The 22,645-nt window shown below is 42.8% G+C and overlaps 1 protein-coding gene across 1 annotated transcript; it reads right to left on the bottom strand.

The window, feature by feature from the left end:
- Positions 1 to 2,564: 2,564 nt before the first annotated feature.
- Positions 2,565 to 22,154, bottom strand: ahcy (adenosylhomocysteinase). Its single transcript, XM_084173557.1, has 10 exons — positions 21,935 to 22,154; positions 14,270 to 14,460; positions 11,493 to 11,568; positions 8,948 to 9,100; positions 7,690 to 7,802; positions 7,313 to 7,520; positions 6,913 to 7,000; positions 5,069 to 5,186; positions 4,769 to 4,963; positions 2,565 to 3,382 (listed from the first exon to the last, which is right to left on the bottom strand). Exons 1-10 carry the CDS (start codon positions 21,960 to 21,962, stop codon positions 3,251 to 3,253), a joined length of 1,302 nt encoding a protein of 433 aa, XP_084029683.1. The 5' UTR covers positions 21,963 to 22,154; the 3' UTR covers positions 2,565 to 3,250.
- Positions 22,155 to 22,645: the final 491 nt, after the last annotated feature.

Genomic DNA, 22,645 nt, shown 5'->3' with positions numbered 1-22,645 from the left:
TATGGATAACTTATGTCTCCAGAGAAACCTAGATTCAAATAAAAAGGTCCCATCTATCAAATTACTATAGACAGAATTGGGTGTTTTTAGCTGGGGTCAAAATGACCCCAAAGGACTTGACTTTTTAAAAAGGTCCATATTGATACAGAAACACAAAACAATTATTTATATTACAAACAAGTTGATTGACAAAGTAATTAAACATTTAATAAACCACCTTTGGGCTATGATCAAAACATATGTCGATAGTATGAGAGTTAAGCAGACTGTAGTTTAAGATTTTCAAGCCTTGAAAATATTTGTTTCATACCTTGTCTTGACGAACATTCAAACCCAAATGCTTCTAAAGCATACTGTAGAGTTGTTCACAGAGTGTGTGGAGTCGGCGGAGAGAAGCACAGCGAATAACGAAGCAAGTAAGTAGGCTTGCGCGAGCCGGAACGGTTCATATTTCTATAGCGTGAGGTAGCTTGATGTACAAGTACACCCCCTGGACAGGACGCTAGTCTATCGCAGGGCTTTACCCCCAATCTATATCCTTAATAGTGAGTGTCAAGCGGAGAAGGATCAGGTCCCATTTTTACAGTCTTTGGTATGACTCGATCAGGGATTAAACTCACAACCTTCCAATCTCAGGGCGGACACTCACCACAAGGCCACTGAGTTGGTGCCAATAACGGCGAAAGAAACGCCAGTATTCAATTAGTTGATGGATCCTCCTGAGCCAAGTAGCATTGAATCAAAAGCAAAATCTCAAAGTTGATGGGAGATTGCAGCCTAAATTTAGTTTAATTAATAGCGTTCACCCACACGATCCCCCAACGCATAGCTTTGCACAGCTCCAGTTTGGTTCCAACGTGTCATAATTTTCACCGGTTTGGAATAGATTTACAGTACCAGTCAAAAGTTTGGACACACCTACTCATTCAAAGGGTTTTTCTTTATTTTTTACTATTTGTCAAAGATGTCAAAACTAAGAAATAACACATGAAATCATGTAGTAACCAAAAAAGTGTTAAAACAAATCAAAATATATTTTAGATTCTTCAAAGTAGCCACCCTTTGCCTTGATGACAGCTTTGCACACTCTTGGCATTCTCTCCACCAGCTTCACCTGGAATGCTTTTCCAACAGTCTTGAAGGAGTTCCCACATATGCTTAGCACTTGTTGGCTGCTTTTCCTTCACTCTGCAGTCCAACTCATCCCAAACCATTTCAATTGGGTTGAGATCGGGTGATTGTGGAGGCCAGGTGATCTGATGCAGCCCTCCATCACTCACCTTCTTGGTCAAATAGCCCTTACACAGCCTGGAGGTGTGTTGGGTCATTGTCCTGTTGGAAAACAAATGATTGTCCCACTAAGCGCAAACCAGCTGGGATGGCGTATCCATGCTGGTTAAGTGTGCCTTGAATTCTAAATAAATCAGACAGTGTCACCAGCAAAGCCCCCCACATAATCACACCTCCTCCATGCTGCACGGTGGGAACCACACATGCGCAGATCATCTGTTCACCTACTCTGCATCTCACAAAGTCACTGCGGTTGGAACCAAAAATATCACATTTGGACTCAGACCAAAGGACAGATTTCCACTGGTCTAATGTCCATTGCTCGTGTTTCTTGGCCCAAGCAAGTCTTCTTATTGGTGTCTTTTAGTAGTGGTTTCTTTGCAGCAATTCAACCATGAAGGCCTGATTCACGCAGTCTCCTCTGAACAGTTGATGTTGAGATGAGTCTTTACTTGAACTCTGAAGCATTTATTTGGGCTGCAATTTCTGAGGCTGGTAATTCTAATGAACTCTACAGCAGAGGTAACTCTGGGTCTTCCTTTCCTGTGGTGGTCCTCATGAGACAGTTTCTTCATAGCGCTTGATGGTTTTTACGACTGCACTTGAAGAAATGTTTAACGTTTTTGAAATTTTCCAGATTGACTGACCTTCATGTCTTAAAAGTGATGTACTGTCATTTCTCTTTGCTTATTTGAGCTGTTCTTGCCATAATATGGACTTGGTCTATTACCAAATAGGGCTATCTTCTGTATACCAACCCTACCTTGTCACAACAACTGATTGGCTCAAACACATAAAGGAAAGAAATTCCACAAATTAACTAAGGCACACCTGTTAATTGAAATGCATTCCAGGTGACTACCTCATGAAGCTGGTTGAGAGAATGCCAAGTGTGCAAAGCTGTCAAGGCAAAGGGTGGCTACTTTGAAGAATCTCAAATATATTTTGATTTGTTGAACACGTTTTTGGTTACTACATGCTTCCATATGTGTCATTTCACAGTTTTGATGTCTTCACTATTATTCTGCAATGTAGAAAATAGTGTAAATAAAGAAAACCCCTGGAATGAGTAGGTGTCCAAACTTTTGACTGGTACTGTATGCCACGTGCAGACAAACTACGGTAATGAAGTGTACTGGCAGAATCTGTCGTTTGAGGGGTCCGTCAGGTTGCCCTCTGCAGTGCCGCAAGCGTTGCATTATTTCAACTCTTGCTTTGCATTTGCCATGCGGCAAAAGTTAATTATTTAAAAAAATAAGAAAATTACAACCCAGTAAAATGTGATATTTATTGCATCGTATTTCACAATAGTACAAGTCCTGTATGAAATGCAACACTTGAGAAATACATGATGTAACCGTTAAACATGGCAGTATAGTTGACCTGACCATGACCCATTCTATCTCAGCTGAGCTAAGAACACAGGCCAGATAATGATACAAAAAGTCATTACAGATGTTCTAGAACTTAGACGTTTTCTGTCCCTTCAGCCAGAATCCTAGACTAGTAAAGTGGGGAAAACTGAGTAAGTGTGTACTTGAAGCCAGGCAAGAACTGCTTTGGTGGTACTTTGGATAGTTTTCCTTAAGACAATGATATGAAACCAGCACGTGTTGCCATATTAGCCACTACATTGTATATGTAAACCTGAATAGTACGGGATGGGGGCTTTTTCCATTATTAAAGAAGGAATTCAATTTCTAACAATGGTGCATTTAGAAGCCATTTCGCACTTGATGTTACTTGAAAGGCAATGGAGCTCTGGTTGGAATCTAAAGGCAAGGGTATACAGTGGGCAAGACAGTTTGAAGGGCAGTTGAAGCAGAGCATTGGCAAAAATGTCCTAGCCACCAGAAGACTCCTGGGAATCTTCCCCTACCCAGACCCACGTGTCTATGCACCACCTCCAGACTGCACCATGACTCTGGGCCGCTGCTCAGCCACCTTCCTGACAAACTTTTCAATAGCGGTAGTGGTCAGGCTTGAAGGGTCCTTCGCGGTTAAGTCCCAGGTATTTAGCCTGCTTATCTGACAGCTTAGTCAGCTTGACGCCGAGCTTGTCGAGATGGGCGGCAGCCACTTCCTCATCCAGCTGCAGACAAGAGAAAAATGTTTTTTTTTTAAGTCAAATTCAGAATAACACTAGGACAAAACACTTTGATTAGTAACGGGTTCAATCACTCAAATCACATTTACCCCACAAAACAAAAACATGCTTTGTTGCGCCCAAGCAGGTTGGTCAAAATCATATGAAAAATGTCAAAACTGGTCTCAATGCCAGTCTCAAGAGCAGACATAATCCACAAAGGAGCTGTCAAAACAAGGCTGAACATTAGGTTGAGCAGGAAAATGTTAATTTTTTTTCATTTTACCTTTATTTAACTAGGCAAGTCAGTTAAGAACAAATTCTTATTTACAATGACGGCCTACACCGGCCAAACCCGGACGACACTGGGCCATGGGACTCCCAATCACGGCCGGTTGTGATACAGCCTGGAATCGAACCAGGGGGTCTGTAGTGACGTCTCAAGCACTGAGATGCAGTGCCTTAGACCTCTGCGCAATTCGGAAGGGATATCACAGGGGTGGTTCTTCTCTGTTTGACAGACCATGTACTCTTCAACAAAATAAATAAAAACCACATTCTCTTACGGCAATAGATTGACCTCGAACCATCCCTGGCTTTGTTCCCAACTTCCCACAAGCATATCTCTTGCGCTCAGCTCTGAGTATATGGCTTCAGTTAAAGGCCTTAAGATGTTCACCAGAACCCATGTGTCACACAATTTAAAATGACTGTGCAACGCGCAATTTCTGCTCCAAGTACAAAGAGCCTCATTTCAGCTACCTATTACAGGGTTAATCATAAAGCCATTATGCCCATTCAGCCTAGTTTCAATTTCTTTAAAATAGTCACAAGACATGATCATAGGACTTCATCCACATCAAAAACGATGCCCAAAAAACTAAGTGAAAGCAATGCCCAACTTTTCATAACGCCTTAAAAATGACAACCAGTTTGATAATTAAATTGCCAAGACCCCATCAGATGGTAGGATTGCCAAAAGTTATGCATTAAGAATATCCTCAACTCAAGCAGAGACCAAAAAAAAAAAATACACATTACACAGTTCTGCAAACTGGATACAGGCTATGCTGTAATGTTAATGGAGCATATTTGATAACATACTACATACGTATGTCCAATTCTGAGAACTGTGTCCACTTGGTATTTCACACAGTACCCGAAACCACTTACTCTGACCAGTAGTGGGGTCAACTTAGGATACAGTGACATGACATTTCTTTCCTATTAACCTGTAGAGTTGCAGGCAAAGAAAACCTAGAACCCTTTTTAAAAACCTTTTCCAGGTTGTGAAAAACTATTACAATAAGACACTCAACTACAGAATACACGTGTCAATCGAATGAAGAAAATACAAGTGCATTTACGTCGCTTCTGTTAAAAATGGCTCACCTTTTTTGGCAGGAAGTGGACTCCCAGGGGGTACTTGCTGGTGTTCTTCCACAGCTCAATCTGGGCCAGCACTTGGTTGGTGAAAGAGTTGCTCATGACGAAGCTGGGGTGGCCCATGGCGCAGCCCAGGTTGACCAGTCTGCCCTCGGCCAGGACGATGATGTGGCGGCCGCTCTTCATGCGGTAGCGGTCCACCTGGCAGGAGGAGAACGGTAGAGTTTAGGACAAAACTGGAGAACTAAATTACTGTAGACAACATAACGTACATATCACATCTAGTGTGTATGGGATTAGTCCTACCTGCGGCTTGATGTTGATCTTCTCGGCTGAGTTGGCATTGAGCCAGCTCATGTCGATCTCACAGTCGAAGTGGCCGATGTTGCAAACGATGGAGTCGTCTTTCATTTGCTCAAAGTGTCTGGGGAGAACAGTGTATACATTAATGGCTGGTTGTAGACACGGCTGGAGTTGCATTTCCCAGAGAAGGCTGACATAGACCCTGGACACTGATTTAAGGTCAGCTTGAAGTTTCCTCCACTAATGGTTAGGGTTGGGCGAGAATAAGCCGATCCTAGATCTGTAACTACAGATGTAAGATCTTAATTTGATCACTTTTGTTGCCAAGAATTTTCCTGCACTACAGGAAATGCAAACTTGTAGTGTATTCAAGGTAAAAGAAAAAAAAGAACCTTCTAAAGTTTGTAATTTCCACTTTAACGTTTCAGACTTGATTTGCCTTAACGAAGATTGTACCAACCCATACAAAAATAAAAATCCATTAATTATAATCCACATTTCCTGTTGCTGCAGTATTATTTTCCTGCAGTTACAAACTGGCTCAAATTAAGATCCTACATATGTAGAAGTAACTTCTGAATGTTTTTTGCCTGTGTTGCATTGGATCACTTAATAATAATAATAATAATAATAATAATAATAATAATGCCTGACTAAGGCAGTCCCTGATCAAAAAAATAAAACATTTGGTAGACCGAGAGTAGTCTTATTTCGACCAATCGATTGGTTGAAATTTTAAAAATGTGTATTTTTCCATATATAATTAAGACACACCCCATGTGTTTGAATAAAATCAACTATATGCAGGCTACAGCGCTTGCCTGATGCTTTAAGCACACAGTTTGATTAAATAATTAAGACACACGAATGACACAAGAGATCAAAATACATGAAAAAAACCTGTTCCCTAACCCTCACCTCCTCCTGGCCTTCGCAGATTATGCCGTCACGCTCCTGAAGTTGGCAGTAATAGGCTGGCAAACTTCTCCATATGGAGTGACAATTTAGCTTACCATTTCTACCAATCTGCGTGCCAGTTATGATTTTCAGATGCACATTTTTATAGAACAGTGAAGAAGAAAAAATTACTTTAAGAAGCTCCACAGCGGTGGGGAGTCAAGACAGACATCCCAAATGTACAGGCCTACATTTGCGACACAGGCCAGGTAGCAAAGGCCTATTTCATTATGCGTAATCAGGTGCGCATCCTTACTCAACATTGACAGGAGCGCTTCAAACTAAATACAATAAATAAATTGAGAAAACTCATATGGAATGAAATGACCCAAAACTTGTTTCTCACAAGTGTAGCATAGGTTGTGAGATCTGCAAACAACGTGTCCACTCCAACAATGAGAACGGTAAACGACTAATAATATATTGAATGCATTAACCGTAACCAAACAACCATTGTAGATGAACAATTATGGGAATTAACGGTAAATGTACTACTGGTGATCTATGTAATGGGGAATTGATAGACACTAACAATCAAAGGGCAAACAATTCACACAATGAAGTTATGAAATAATGAATGGGACGAAATGGCGGGAGAGCGCGCATTCTGGAGAGAGACATGCCTTGTGCATCTTAGCCACACTCCCCTTCTTGGACCGTGTCATCCCTGCGGCCTCCGCAATGGCTTAGTCCAGAGACCGGCGCAAATCAGACAGGTGTCTTGTGTGGCATGAACAAAAATAATCTATTTGCGACTGCTCGACCAACAGCTTAATCGACCAAACAATCGACTAAACGGTGTCAGCCCTACTTGACTGCGTGTACTTCTGATCAGACAGTGTTTAACATGGGTTGCATGGTGCTCTACCGGACTCCAAAATGATACCTACTTGCCCAAAATGATGTCCTCACAGCCAGTGGTGGTCACAAAGATGTTCCCCTCCTTGCAAGCCTCCTCCATGGTGGTGACTTCATATCCTACAACATAGTCACAAAAGACAATTAAATACTACACAAAAACAAAGTAGGACTAGTAATCAATTACATTACTTCTACATTTGAGCTTGAAACCTCTGCTGCAGTGAACAAATGACATGGGGTCAAACAGAAATTGTTTGCATAGTATGTACGGCAGCTATAAGTGGCCCTTAAAACAAGTTCTTCCAATCATATATTTTGCTAGGCACCCAAGATAACTGAATGCATACCTATAACCAATCTCCAATAATATTTTAGGAGAATGTAAATTAAATCTGAACAATAACATAATCAAACTAAAACAGCCCAGACCCTCCATGGCGGCCTGCAGGGCGTTGATGGGGTCCACTTCGGTGACGATGACGCGGGCACCGAACCCACGGAGGGCCTGGACGCAGCCCTTGCCAACGTCACCGTAGCCGGCAACAACCGCCACCTTTCCGGCGATCATCACGTCTGTGGCCCGCTTGATCCCGTCAATCAGAGACTCTCTGCAGCCGTACAGGTTGTCAAACTTGCTCTGGAGGGGGAGCGCGAGAAATGATATAGAGAGAGGGAGTCAATGTATTGGAACCCAATACAGCTGCTTACTTAGGAGGGTGATGACATCCAGGACCATTATTTTATGGCACTTTAAGAACTGATGAGGCATGCATGGCCCTACTAAGGGAGGATGGGGGGGGGTCTACCTTGGTGACTGAGTCGTTGACATTGATGGCTGTGACCTTGAGCTCACCGTTCTTCATCATCTTGTACAGGTTGTGCACCCCGGTGGTGGTCTCCTCAGACACACCCTTGATACCTAAGGGAGACAAAATTAACATCGTTTTGATTATCTTTGACAATCTTTAATAAGCACTTTATTTTTTATGGCATCCCCATCTGGTAGGTTGGCGCCAACATAATGATCAGGGCCTTAGCCTGATTTCTTCTCAGAAAACTAGTCTGAATGGCAGGTTAACATTTCAAACAGCAGTCAAGTCTTCCCTCCATAGGAACATCATTCCCAAGGGACTGTGTTTGAAGTTAATGTTCACTGTTAAGAGTTCCTGCAGCATGTTGCTTGCCAAGCACCTTCAGTTCCTCCGAAGTTCTCAGTATTGGCTCTGGAGTATGACGAAGCTGGGGTGGCCCTGGAGTAATGCCGCCACCTAGTGTACAAGACTGAGAACTGCAGTCCCCGCTGACAATCATAGCAGTATCACCCTTGCAATTTGGGGGAGGCGTATTTCCATAGCTGACACACACTAAATTAGAGCTGAAAATACTAGTGTACAGGACTAGTCTGGAACGGTCGAGCCTATTACAAATATGCCTAGTGTTTCACATTGGGGCATAAAGTAAACCACTTTTTACATTACATGGTTACTCCCATCACTCACTTCATTCGATTGTTGGCTAAAGTGTGTCTTTGCTGTTTAAAGAAAACAAACTATGGATTACAGTTTCTTACAAACATCAAGTTGTTAAATACTGAACTTCCCCTTTAATGCTTTGCTCTGGATGGAAGTCATTCCTTTAAAAGCGCTTACAGGATACAACACACCCTAAAATCAAACTTAATAATTTGCTACACAGCTTAACAAAAGGCAAACAAAGGCTGACCAACAAATCCTTGACCGAATAAGGTAAATGATTATGACAGACAACTGTGACAAGTCCAATGCAGGGGCAATTTGCTAAATATCAAACCTCAGGTTTACATTTCTGTAAGATGAAAGCAAAAATGGGAGCGCCACCACTACACTGTCTTTCACTACAGTACCCTTCGGATCCAGTTAGGGCCAAGGGGGAGGCAGCGAATTGGGACAGGTGTATACCACTTTCCTCCCTAGCCTTTCAAATGTTTGCAGAAATATGGTGCCCTGCTTCTTTAATTAAGCTGCAGTATCGGAGAGGCCTCCGAGGCCCTGAGAGTTATCAGTCAGAGCTAGCTAGGTCCCATACCTGAGAGCAATGTGGGGTACTTCTTGTGGACCATGTTGGTGAGGTCGCCGCCGTCGTCCAGGATCATGTTGAGGGGCTGGCCGTCCTTCCAGTAGATGGTCTGCTCGATGCACCACACGTACTCCTCGTCAGTCATACCCTTCCAGGCGTAGACTGCAACGAGAGAGAGATATGAGAATCAGGGTTGATGATGAGGAGCGCTTTGCAATGGCATCAGAGCTACGGGTTGCGTTCAGTAGGGATGACGCAGGAGAAAAATGTTTTAAAAACGAAGCAGGCACTACTAATTGGAACGTTCATTTATATTCTATTTTTAAAACATTACTATACCAAATTGTACGCAACCCAGGCATTAGGCCTATAATACACCAGGGCCCGGTTTCCCGATAGCGTTGGAACTTAAACTAGCGAGTGTTAAGGATGCATCTTTCCTAAAAAAATGCAGAAGATGTAACATGGGTTTCCCAGAACACCACGCAGAGAGAACGTTCGCTAAGTGCGTTGTCGAGGCACGTGTCAAAACTAATAGGATCGAATGAAAGGCGGCACTGCTCTCGCATCAGCTTTCTCCATTAAAAATCATACCTTAATATTATAATTATTCCAAAAATACTGACGAGGGATCAGCGCAGAGATATCACCTATGGCTGAAAATATTGAGGCAGCTTATTCTAATGTGTATGCCTACCCAATAATACACTAAAATCAAGATTAGACAGTAGCCTACAATTTGTAAAATAGAACTCAATTGAATGAACATGAAATTGATTTCAATATGATTTAAATATATAGGCCTGTGTAGCCTATACTGCATTTATATTTTCATTTGAATCCTATTTTTATCCTTCGCTTGTATGTAGTCAACTGTGTTCTGAAATTGTCGGCAGTCACAGAGAGACAAACATCTTGAATCTGTGTTTAGCAGAGATCTGTGTATAAAGTGACACAGAAGGGCAACAAAAAAAAAAAGCATCCGGCGACCCACTTAACTGTTCTACGAGTTGTCTGAGGCAGTCAGTAAATAACAAGCATTTTCAAGAGAAACTTTAGTAATGATTGTTTTGGGAAACAGATTTAACAATGCTCCTACGAAGGTTCTAATGCTTTTGGGAAACTGGGCCTAGTACAATAAAATTTAGGATTGTTGATGGCTGAGAAGGGCAAAATCATTACAAATGTCATCTGTTAAACAAGCTACTGGCACTAACTGCCAAACTGGAGTTAAATTGGTATTAAATGTAATATTAGGATGGCAAGTCTCAATGGCCAAAACTGCCTTCAGATAAGAGAAGGTGCCTTGGGGTAAGAATGATGGACTTCGATAAGAGATCTGCTGATTCACAATGAGAGAGCGGTTCAACCCAACTGGCTTTGTTCTGAGGCATAGGAAATAAATGGATCAGAGGACATCTGGCCTGGTGAGGGCTTAATGTAGCTTTAGGGTGCACAGGGAGACAGGACAGGATGGGTTGACTTATTACAGCATCTGCTTTACTTCACCATCCCTACTGATTCAGCAATGAATGACAGAGTTATATAATGTGTGACAAAAAGATCCACTAGTCTGGCTCCTGTCCTACCAACACTACATTTATTTTCTGGACAAATATTGCAGAATCCATCAACAAGCCATCCATTAAATACCAATATAGATGGATAGACATGTCTTGAGTTGAAACAAGGTCAAGTTCTCTTTAGTGAAGCAAGTTATACATTCTTGGCCTATGATCAAATCCCTTGAAAAATCCAACTACTGTCGTTGATAACTGAAGTGTGAAGAGCTTTCCAAACACTCGTTTCACACATATTGGCCACGTTTCAGGCTATTTGTCTCAGCAGTCACACTGTGCACCTGCTACTCAGGAATCAACAACATGACATTCAAGCCTTGGGGCGGCAGGTAGCTTAGTGGGTAAGAGCGTTGTGCCAGTAACCGAAAGGTCGCTGGTTCTAATCCCCGAGCCGACTAGGTGAAAAATCTGTCAATGTGCCCTTGAGCAAGGCACTTAACCCTAATTGCTCCTGTAAGTCGCTCTGGATAAGAGTGTCTGCTAAATGACTAAAATGTAAATGTTAAAAACAGAGAGAGGCTGAAACTCTGCTATAAGCCAAATAAGCACCCCACTGATGAAGACGCTGCTACTTCTCTGGCTTCGTAACTTCTCCCTCAGGACACCACCCCCAAGTATTACATCACTACGTGTGGAAAATCCGTTTGGCAAGTTTATGGCTAAATAGTTACTCAGCAAATATCCTCTAGTATTTCACTGATTGAAACACTACTGCAGGGGTAACGTTGCGCTAAGCAGGGATGCTTCTTAGAGATGTCATAGGATGATGTTTTGCAAGGAATATAGGCCTACTCCCAAATTAAAAGGAATTGGAAAGTGCAACACTCCCCGCTTGGGTAAACATGTTCTGGTTTACCGAGTGGGAGTTCTATAATTGACAAATCACGATACGAGTCCATTGAGAGCAGGCCGGAACTAGTGCTAGCCACATAGTAGGTCCGGAGTGGTTTTCAAACCAACAATTGTGCATTTACCTGGAACACCGGTCTTGGCAATGGCTGAAGCGGCGTGGTCCTGGGTGGAGAAGATGTTGCAGCTGGACCATTGGACCTACGAGACAGAGGAGAAATGGACACTGGTTGACAAGGACATTCTCAAAAGCAGTCCCACACCAAGTCCATTTGTAATTCTCAGGACACTGCTTTCTGACTAAAATAACCAGTCCAGAGCGGTCCAATAAGTTTGCATACTTAGCTTTGATAAATCGAGGATAACCTTGGGGCAGTGAGTGGGGGAGGAGGGAAATTCCATGTGTCCAGGGAAAATACCAGGATGAATGCAAAGTGGACTAGAGGTTGGTCATGGGTCTTTGCATTCTTCCAATTCATGGAGGTTCTATCCTTGCCCTTACCACAGGCTGGATTTCAGTGTATATTTAGGCCTTGAAATGTTCATGCATGAGAGTCAACGACACTGCAGACAGTTGTATCAATAACAACTGGCTTGAAACACATCATTATTGACTGTTCAGCATCAAGCCCTAACCACTGGAACCAGAGTTACCTCAAATTCACATTTATCGAGGTCAAATGAGCATCTGCTTAAGCGAACGAGTTGGACTTTGAGCGGACCAAATTAAATTGAAAGTGTCATGGTGGGTGGCTACCACAGGGGCTAATCAGCAGTGACCCTTATGGCCTCCCGAATGGGCGGCCTCCCTAAGGCACTACAGACCCGGGCTGTGTCGTAGCCGGCCGCAACACACGAGGCGGTGGACAATTGTCCCAGCATCGTCCGGGTTAGGGGAGGGTTTGGCCGGCTGGGATGTCCTTGTCCCATCGCGTTCTAGCGACTCCTTGTGGCGGGTCGGGCGAATGCACGCCGACTTCGGTCGCCAGCTGAACGGCATTTCCTCCGACACATTGGTGCAAGCTGGCGTTCGGGTTAAGCGAGCAGTGAGTCAAGAAGCAGTGCGTCTTGGCGGGGTCGTGTTTCGGAGGATGCATGGCTCTCGACCGTCGCCTCTCCCGAGTCCGTACGGGAGTTGCAGCGATGGGACAAGACTAACTACCAATTGGATATCACGAAATTGGGGAGAAAAAAGGGGTAAAAAGTGCACACAAAAAAGATATAAAAAAAACAGTGACCCTTACATTTATTTGAGTCTGTCAACCGAAACACTCATGGACTTCCCCATTCCCATGGATGCCTCAGCTTGCTTTTGGTAAAATGTAGCCTTGTTTCTTTGCCATTGAGTCGCATTCAAATACATTTGTTTTCATTGGCCTTCTTGCAGTGGTTCTCCAATTTAGTTGCATATTGATGAAACCTGCATTCCAATTTAATAATGACCCACGCTAATAATCTGTTTGAGACAGAACTCAGAACCTCAGGAGGAACTAGTCATGACCCACCAGAGTCCTGACCGGATACAAGATGAGACATTCCGGCACACTGCTTGCTCAAAGTTCCACTTTCATATGAAATAGTCAACTGTCCTTTGTCAGATCGTGCAACCGAGGTCAACAGACCAGGATGTTAGCATTTCAAGTACAAAAGTGACACTATACACACAACCATTGTCAAGGAACTTACCTTGTCAAACGTTAAATGGAGGACTTTGTATGGGAGAAGAAAGTCATCCATTAAAAAGGAAAGGTTCACCCATTTTGAATGTTATATTGTTTTTGTGCATGTTCTAGCAATTCCCTGGGTCATTTCATGTAGATCTGAGTTATTGGCATTCAAGCAGGCAGAAATATGGCCGGTATGACATAGCACCGTGATAAAGTCGCTCACTACACTGGAAGTTAATTGGAATAGGAACTTTTAGATTGCGAAAACGTATATCATACATGTCAGATTTCAATACTGGCCGATGTCATACCTCAGGAGGTCTTCTCTCAAATGAGCCATTGATCATATTTTTGCGATATTCCTACTTCGAGAAATTTGTAATTTAACAGAGGGTCTAGCAAATTTTTCCTATTTGTCTACCTCTTTAGTCCAGAGTTCATTGCATGGTGCCGTTGCCATAGATATTACAGAAAGGAGATAGGAATCCAATGAATGAAGGGACGTATAACACCCCACCCAGCAGACTGTCGACCAATCGCGTTCAAATTGTCATGCGGTTGCTAAGCTAATCATCACGCAATCCCTTCAAGGTCAGTGTAGATGTCGAGAAACTTGCCTATTTTCCTTAAAAAGTACATAATGTCACAATTACAAAGCTATATGATATATGAAAAGATTTGCAATGTTCTACTTCTTGTTGACGTAATTCGTGCGAATGTTGGGTTTTTGAGTTAGTGCTCAATCGACTCCCATTCGCTCCTTGTCCCAGAATCACCCAGAATGCACCGCGCGGCCCATTGCCATAGCATGGGCAACGTTTCCCCTATCTCCTCAAAAGTATCTGCCGTTGCTAATGTTAGACGCCACTCTTTGAGGCGTATCGATCTGCAGGTTGAATGTGGAGAGATTGTAGACTCCTAAATTGATAGCTGTAAATCGCCTAAACTGCGCTAACTAGCTACGTTACATGCTGATTTGGTCTTTGGTATTATTGTGTGTAGCTACATTTGCTAGCCAGCCAGCCCATAGAGTGCATTGCATTGTGGATTTTGTAGTCGACTTGCGCTGCAGATTTCCACAACGATTTTCCATGTTGCTACCAACCTTACTACAACGCGAAAATTAAACATTTGTTCACAAAAAAATATTGTTCTCACAGTGTTATTTAACACTATATTAAAAGGAATGAGTGGTTTTGGGTGGATTTTTCCTTTAAGGTGGGAGAGGGTCTCACCTCAGCGCCGAGGACGGTGAGGGTCTCGATGAGCACAGCGGTCTGCAGGGTCATGTGGAGGCAGCCTGCAATGCGGGCACCCTTCAGTGGCTTGGACTGGCCGTACATCTCCCTCATCTTCATCAGGCCGGGCATTTCGTTCTCAGCAATGTCGATAGCCTTGCGGCCCCACTCCGCCAGGCTGATGTCAGCTAGGGAGGAAAACAAAAGGATGTTATTATGCAAACTGCTACTTTATATGAATGAAACGGGAAGACATGCACTGTCTAAAATGATCAAATAAGACAAAGTCCATTTCTCATTCATTTGAGATTTGACGTTATTTTGGAGTGAACTATCATTTTAAGTCCAAGTTAGTCCAAACTGTCCATGATCATTTCCTTCTCATGGCCATTGATTTGAAAGAATTTGTCATTTATCCAGCACTTTTATTGTGAGTGGTCATCTCATGATCAATTGGGATTGTGGGTTTGGAGAGGGCGGGCTGGCTGTGAGACATTGGCAGCTGCCTTGCACTGGCTTAACTCGCCGGAGTCAATATCACAGTTGCAGCTTCCACTGACTACTGGTTCGTAACAGCTGCAATCCAATGCCACACTCTTCAGAGGTCTCATAACTGAACCCTACTCCTTTGCTCCAGTCAGATGCAGCTAGTGAGAATGTGTGCAAACTGCAAACCCAGCCACACTGAACTGGAGCAGTCCTACATACCAGTGATTCACGGGGTCAAATAGACTGCAGACACTGCAAAACTTTTCAAGACCGAGGCAAAACAGCCTGCTCCAAATAAGAGAGGACACCTTGGAATAACTTAAAACAAAATGTGGCATTAACAAATAGTTCACCCAGAATATTGAGTGAACGATACAACGCTTCAAGTATTTGTTTGGACACCTCTGACCCAGAAGGTTGTGGGACAAAGTCTAAAGCATGCACTACTATCAAGCCATTGAGTAACTAGTCCTCTATTCCTAAAAACACCTGTGCCGGGGTGACAAGTGAGGACCGAGAAGATGCAGATGGGAGAGTTATATGTAACCAAGTAATACCCGTCTGGTAGAAAAGTGTCTACAAACACAGGTTACATAGTTTCACTTGAGTCGCTTCATGGAACCCTTTCAAACAAGTGGGGATTTTTCACTTCAGGAATAGGAACTTTCAAAACAAATGGTAATTTTCAAATCACTAAACTTGTGCCCAATTCCCAGTTAAACCGTCAAAGCACATAGTACGGATTTAGTGCACCACATGCACAATCTACAGAAGTCCAGAGAGGACATAAGAAAAATAAATTTTAAATGAAATTCCTTCGTTATGTCGAGACCACACTTATTCATCGCATGATCATGAGTGGTTTTGCAGAGATCACGAGAACCTCCATAAAACACTGGAGGTATTGATGATAGATTGCCAGTACGGCTGAGGCGGCAGAGCCCACGGTGGATCAGCACAGCCGTTTGGATTTTGATCAGGGATTAACCCAGGCAGAAAATGTCATTATGTCTGTTAATTATAGATGGCTTCCAAATCCGAATTTGCTGCATGTTATTCCAACACCCCCAGGATCAAACACACAACATGGTGGAAGCAGCATAGGGTCAGCCGCAGTAGAGCACCCCTGGAGCAGTTTAGGCGTTAAGTGTATTGCTCAAGGGCACAACAGTAGTGGATGTTAGTAATGATCTGTAGTCATTTTAGTCCCTGCCCCCAGAACATGGATTATGTAAATGTAAAAATGACAAAAACAAAAATGTAATGGTCTGAGACCAAAAATCAAGTGACTTTACTGATAGCATGCGTTTTAATCTGTCAGTGTCTTAAAGTGGCAAACTAAATGGAATAAGTAAACGTCCTCTCACTGTCAACTGCGTTTATTTTCAGCAAACTTAACGTGTGGAAATATTTGTATGAACATAAGATTCAACAGACAAACTGAACAAGTTCCACAGACATGTGACTAACAGAAATGGAATAATGTGTCCCTGAACAAGGGGGGGGGGGGGGTAACAGTCAGTATCTGGTGTGGCCACCAGCTGCATTAAGTACTGCAGTGCATCTCATGGACTGCACCAGATTTGCCAGTTCTTGCTGTGAGATGTTACCCCACTCTTCCACCAAGGCACCTGCAAGTTCCCTGACATTTCTAGCCTTCACCCTCCGATCCAACAGGTCCCAGACGCGCTCAATGGGATCGTGAACAGAACATTGACATTCCTGGATTGCCTGCAAAGACAACAAGCTCAGTCCGATGATGTGTGACACGCCGCCCCAGACCATGACAGATCCTCCACCTCTAAATCGATCCCGCTCCAGAGTACAGGCCTCTGTGTAACGCTCATTCCGTCGACGATAAACGCGAATCCGACCATCACCCCTGGTGAGACAAAACCGCGACTCGTCAGTGAAGAGCACTTTTTGCCAGTCCTGTCTGGTCCAGCGACGGTGGGTTTGTGCCCATAGGCAAAGTTGTTGCCGGTGATGTCTGGTGAGGACCTGCCTTACAACAGGCCTACAAGCCCTCAGTCCAGTCTCTCTCAGCCTATTGCGGACAGTCTGAGCACTGATGGAGGGATTGTGCGTTCCTGGTGTAACTCGGGCTGTTGTTGCCATCCTGTACCTGTCCCGCAGGTGTGCTGTTTGGGTGTACTGTGCAGGTGTTGTTACACGTTGTCTGCCACTGTGAGGACGATCAGCTGTCCGTCCTGTAGCGCTGTCTTAGGCGTCTCACAGTACGGACATTGCAATTTATTGCCCTGGCCACATCTGCAGTCCTCATGCCTCCTTGCAGCATGCCTAAGGCACGTTCCCGCAGATGAGCAGGGACCCTGGGCATCTTTCTTTTGGTGTTTATCAGAGTCAGTAGAAAGGCCTCTTTAGTGTCCTAAGTTTTCATAACTGTGACCTTAATTGCCTACCGTCTGTAAGCTGTTAGTGTCTTAACGGCCGTTCCACAGGTGCATGTTCATTAATTGTTTATGGTTCATTGAACAAGCATGGAAACCTTTTACAATGAAGATCTGTGAAGTAATTCGGATTTTCACGAATTATCTTTGAAAGACAGGGTCCTGAAAAAGGGACGTTTCTTTTTTTGCTGAGTTTATTTATCAATCTACACACAATACCCCATAATGACAAAGCAAAAACAGGTTGACATTTTTGCACATTTATAAAAAAATACTGTGATATCACATTAACATAAATATTCAGACTGTTTACTCAGTACTTTGACAGCAATTACAGCCTTGAGTCTTCTTGAGTATGACGCTACAAGCTTGGCACACCTGTATTTGGAGAGTTTCTCCCCTTCTTCTCTGCAGGTCCTCTCAAGCTTGGTAGGGTTGGACGGGGAGCGTCGCGGCACAGCTATTTTCAGGTCTCTCCAGAGATGTTTGATCGGGTTCAAGTCTGGGCCACTCAAGGACTTGTCCCGAAGCCACTCCTGAATTGTCTTGGCTGTGTGCTTAGGGTCGTTGTCCTGTTGGAGGGTGAACCTTCGCCCCAGTCTGAGGTCCTGAGCACTCTGGAGCAGGTTTTCATCAAGGATCTCTGTACTTTGCTCCGTTCATCTTTCCTGCGATCCCGACTAGTCTCCTAGTCCCTGCCGCTTAAAGAAAATTCCCACAGCATGATGCTGCAACCACCACACTTCACAGTAGGGATGGTGTCAGGTTTCCGCTGAGGTGACGCTTGGCATTCAGGCCAAAGAGTTTAATCTTGGTGTCATCAGACCAGAGAATATTGTTTCTCATGGTCAGTCCTTTAGGTGCCTTTTGGCAAACTCAAAGTGTGCCTTTTACGGAGGGTTGCTGGTATCAAATCCTAGATGCCATTTCCTGCAGTTGTGCCCTTGAGCAAGGGACTTAACCCCCCACAACAGCTCCCTGGGCGCCCAGTGTGGCAGCACCCCACACCTCTCCAAAATCTGTATATGCATCTTTCCGAGGGGTTGGGTTAACATGAGAAAAAAAAAAAAAAAAAGCACACAGAGGGGTTGGGTTAAAAGCGAAAGTAAAATTTCAGTTGAACCTTGTGTGCAATTGACCAATAAAGTGATCATAATCTTATACGTTTGTTCAGACTACTTAACACCTAGGAAACATTTTACGATTAAATTGGCCCCAACTCCCAACTGCAGTTAAATGCTTCTGGGGCAAAGTGCATGAAAGTAAATATTCAATGATTTGCATCACTTAACGATGATAGCTCATTAAATCTGAGATTATTACTGCTGGCTAATGTTGGCTCTTAGATGGCAATCACCTCACTCTATCCCAATTCGCCAGTGGATACAGCTACTATTAGGAGTTATAACATTAGAATTGACAGCGATTGGATGGAGACATGTTGGCTGGGTGGGGTTGGGTGGAGACCCACTTTGTTTATTATTTAAAACTATGCATTTCTTACTGTTTTTCTTTGTGGCAGCCTACAGGTACATGTTTTATAAACTTAAACATTTAAATGGATACATATACCTGTAAACCCCCCCCCCAACAAAAAGCTGGTAAAAAAGTAGGCCATATTTACTTTGAAGAGCTACTAAAATGATGATGATTTTGTCAGTCAGCAGCTCTAGAGATGAGATTACTTGGAATAAAATAGTCAGCAAATTAAACAAATTAATTTAGACAACTGAAATATTTTAAAGTAATGTGAATAAAAATGATGGTTAATAAGTGATGCAGTCATTACCATCATGGGACTTTTATTCATTGTTGTATTCTGTGTTGTTACAGCATTCAACCCACATAATGCATTTAAAGTAAAACATAAATAGAAAACGGTGATAAAAAAATGTAATCCAACAGACCTCAAAAAGCACTAATGGCCATGTTCGAGAGCATCAAAACAACTGCAGGCGACTGCAGACTGACTGATCAACAAATCACCTTGCATCATAAATAAAGACTCATTATTTGTAGATCAGTCAGTCAAGTTACCATGACACATTGCGGTTTTGATCCTCTTGAACACGAAGTGAAAAATTCCTTAATTGTCTGTACATCTAAAAAGGCACAACCTAGATTCGAGCCAATGTCTTAAAGGAAAAATCCACCCAAAACCACAAATTCCTTTAATTTACAGTGTTAAATATTGAGCGCTAGCTCAAAAACCCAACATTAGCATGAATTTCGTCAACAAGAAGTACAACATTTCAAATCTTTTCTGAGATAATTAACTTTGTAATCGTGACATTACGTAATTGAGGAAAATAGGCACGTTTCTCGACATACACCGACTTTGAAAAGGTATTGCGTGACGATTAGCTTAGCAACCGCGTGACACAGCATGATAACGTGAACACGATTGGTCGACAGTCTGCTGGGTGGGGTGTTATACGTCCATTCATTCATTCATTGGATTCCAACTCCTTTCTATAATATCTATGGCAACAACACCACGCAATGAACTCTGGACTAAAGAGGTAGACAAATAGGAAAAATGTTCTAGACCCACCTAAATAAAAAAAATGTCTAGAGGTAGGAATATCGCAAAAATATGATCAATGGCTCATTTGAGAGAAGACATCCTCCCGAGTTATGACGTCAGCCAGTATTGAAATCTGACATGTATGATGTTTTCCCGATCTAAAAGTCTTACATGCTGACCACACCGCTCGCGAAGCGTGCGCAAGCGTTGCAAAATAAATTTACACATCATTCAATCATTGCACCCACGTGTCAACAAGCGTCTGCGTGGCCAGGCGCTAAAATAGATCTTGGTTCCATTTGTGACACTTGAAGCGCTACAAGTCCCGCCTCTCCCATCTCCTCATTGGTTTTTAGGAACATATATTTTTATTTAATTCACCTTTATTTAACCAGGTAAGCCAGTTGAGAACAAGTTCTCATTTACAACTGTGACCTGGCCAAGATAAAGCAAAGCAGTGCGATAAAAACACAGAGTTACATATGGGGTAAAAAAAAAGAGTAAAAAAATACAACAGAAAATATATATATACAGTGTGTGCAAATGTAGCAAGTTATGGAGGTAAGGCAATAAATAGGCTATAGTGCAAAATAATTACAATTAGTATTAACACTGGAATGCTAGATGTGCAAGAGATTGTGCAAATAGAGATACTGGGGTGCAAAATAACAAAATAAATAACAATATAGGGATGAGGTAGTTGGGTGGGCTAATTTCAGATGGGCTGTGTACAGGTGCAGTGATCGGTAAGGTGCTCTGACAACTCATGCTTAAAGTTAGTGAGGGAGATAAGAGTCTCCAGCTTCAGAGATTGTTGCAATTCGTTCCAGTCATATACCCACGTGGGTGATTGAAAGATGAACTGAGGTCCACAAGCTAGTCCAGTTGGTGGTGGTAATGCACCTTAAAGTTGGTTGCCAACTGCCATATAAAGTCTTTAGCAGAAGAAGCCATTACTAGAAACAAACTCCATTAACACTTTTATCTGTGGAATAATTGTCGGAGTAGAGGACCTTGTGCATTTCTGGTAAAATAACAATGCAATGTTTACATCCCAGAAAAATTTGCTAGCAACAGCATAAATGTTTAATGCTTTCCGACCTGTCCCCAAATTAATATAGTTGGTTCAGAGTTCGTTTTGATATTTCAACCTGCGTGTCCTGATCGCGTCTGGACAAAATGAACATGCGCCCAGTCTAGTCAGCATGTTATTCTTATTAAACTTCCAGTGTAGTGCGAGCTACTCATACCTGGCCGGCTTTCTGCCTGCTTTAAAGCCAATAACTCATATACACATGAAATGATCCAGGGAATCAATAGAACGTCGCTCAGTTGCAAGAAAACAATATAACATTATTTTTTTTAAAGTGGGTGAACCTTTCCTTTAAGTTGTTGAACATGTTATTACTCCAACCTCTTGAAAGTGACTGACAGTGCCTTTGATTTGACGGCCTGCACATGCGCAGTTCGGCGCGAGACGAGCGTTTAGACCCGCTGACGTGTTTCTGCGCATGAGTTTAGCTAGCCAACGTCGCTTACAAGAGTTATCTAGTGGAGAAGCACTTTCTGCCCATCTTCATACTGTACTGTCTTTGATAGATCGTACACTCATATTTCCCTTCATTGCCTGTGCCAGAATCCAGGGTGACATACTGCCTGTCAATCAAGGAAAACTGGCGGCGTCGCGCACTGAAACTTAGGTAATGTAGTTTTACTACCAAGCTCAGAACACAAACGAAAGCACTAGGCTCGACTAAATGGACTACAACTACCAAGAACATAGATAAGTATTCTGAAAGAAACCATGCTCGTTTGTGGGCAAGTGTTGTCTGCATGTCGACTCGATTCATTCTGTAATGTAACAAAACTCTTAGCATATATGTGAATTGCATGCCAAAACTGCTGTTACTGGTTATGCATGGGTAAAGCATTGTAGTAAATAAAAGCCTGCAGGCAAATGGACCGTGTTCAGTCAGTCCGAACTGGATTATACAAGTTTATAAATGCCAGTGCACATTTGCAAATGTTTGGTTAGCCAAATGTCCAATCATAACTACTTAGCTAGCCATCACTTGATATAACAGTCAGCTAAAATAGCGCCAAGCTAGCCAAATGTGCATGCTAAAATCTGTGCTACCCGACATTAACCTAGCCGGCTAGCCACCCGTTAATCCATAATAGACTTGAAGCTCGCCTGTATGATAAAGAATATAAATAATGTAAATTCATACTGACCGACTTTGAAGGGAAGCTTCTCAGACATGATTGGTTCTTTTGGATGTCACCGTCGTGATATGTGTGGTTGTCGCTACCTGGCTTTGGACAGAGAGAGGGGGTTGAACATTTGTGAACTTGAATTTAAGTAGCCGTCAATTTGCTTCTTGTAATATTCATGAGGTCTCCGTGCCAATCTTCCACATTACGTTTCCAATTGGCTGAGAATGTTCCTGCCCCCTTATGAAAGAAATCGAGTTCGTTTTGCAATGGCTGGCGCCACGGGCGAGCAGAGTTTGCACATTACAGACAATTGCGTTGGTCCTTAAGTAAAATCTCTACTGACCAGGGGCAACGGGCCATGCAAAACGAACTGGCTCTCAGGAGAGTGGCAGCCAATAAGAAACCGAATCCCAAGGTGATTGTGTTGGCGGTTTACAGTAGAATTAAGTTTTGACAAGGCACAATGCAATTGGCACAAGTTTCTTCTGGTCTTTTGGGATTTGAAAAACCATGGGGTCTCAAAAACAGCAAAACCAGTGTCATACCATAACCTCTTTTAGCGAATAGTTAATAATTGGGTGGCAGATAGCCTAGTGGTGAGAGTGTTGTTCCAGGAACTGAAAGGTTAATGGTTCATATACCTGAGCTGACAAAGTGAAAAATATGTCTGTGCCCTTGAACAAGATACTTAACCCTAATTTGTTCCAGGGGTGCCATGCTACTATGGCT

The sequence above is a fragment of the Coregonus lavaretus genome, assembly GCF_964263955.1.
Source record: "Coregonus lavaretus genome assembly, chromosome: 12".
In the NCBI taxonomy this organism is placed as follows: domain Eukaryota; kingdom Metazoa; phylum Chordata; class Actinopteri; order Salmoniformes; family Salmonidae; genus Coregonus; species Coregonus lavaretus.
This window is presented reverse-complemented; position numbering and strand designations above follow the sequence as displayed.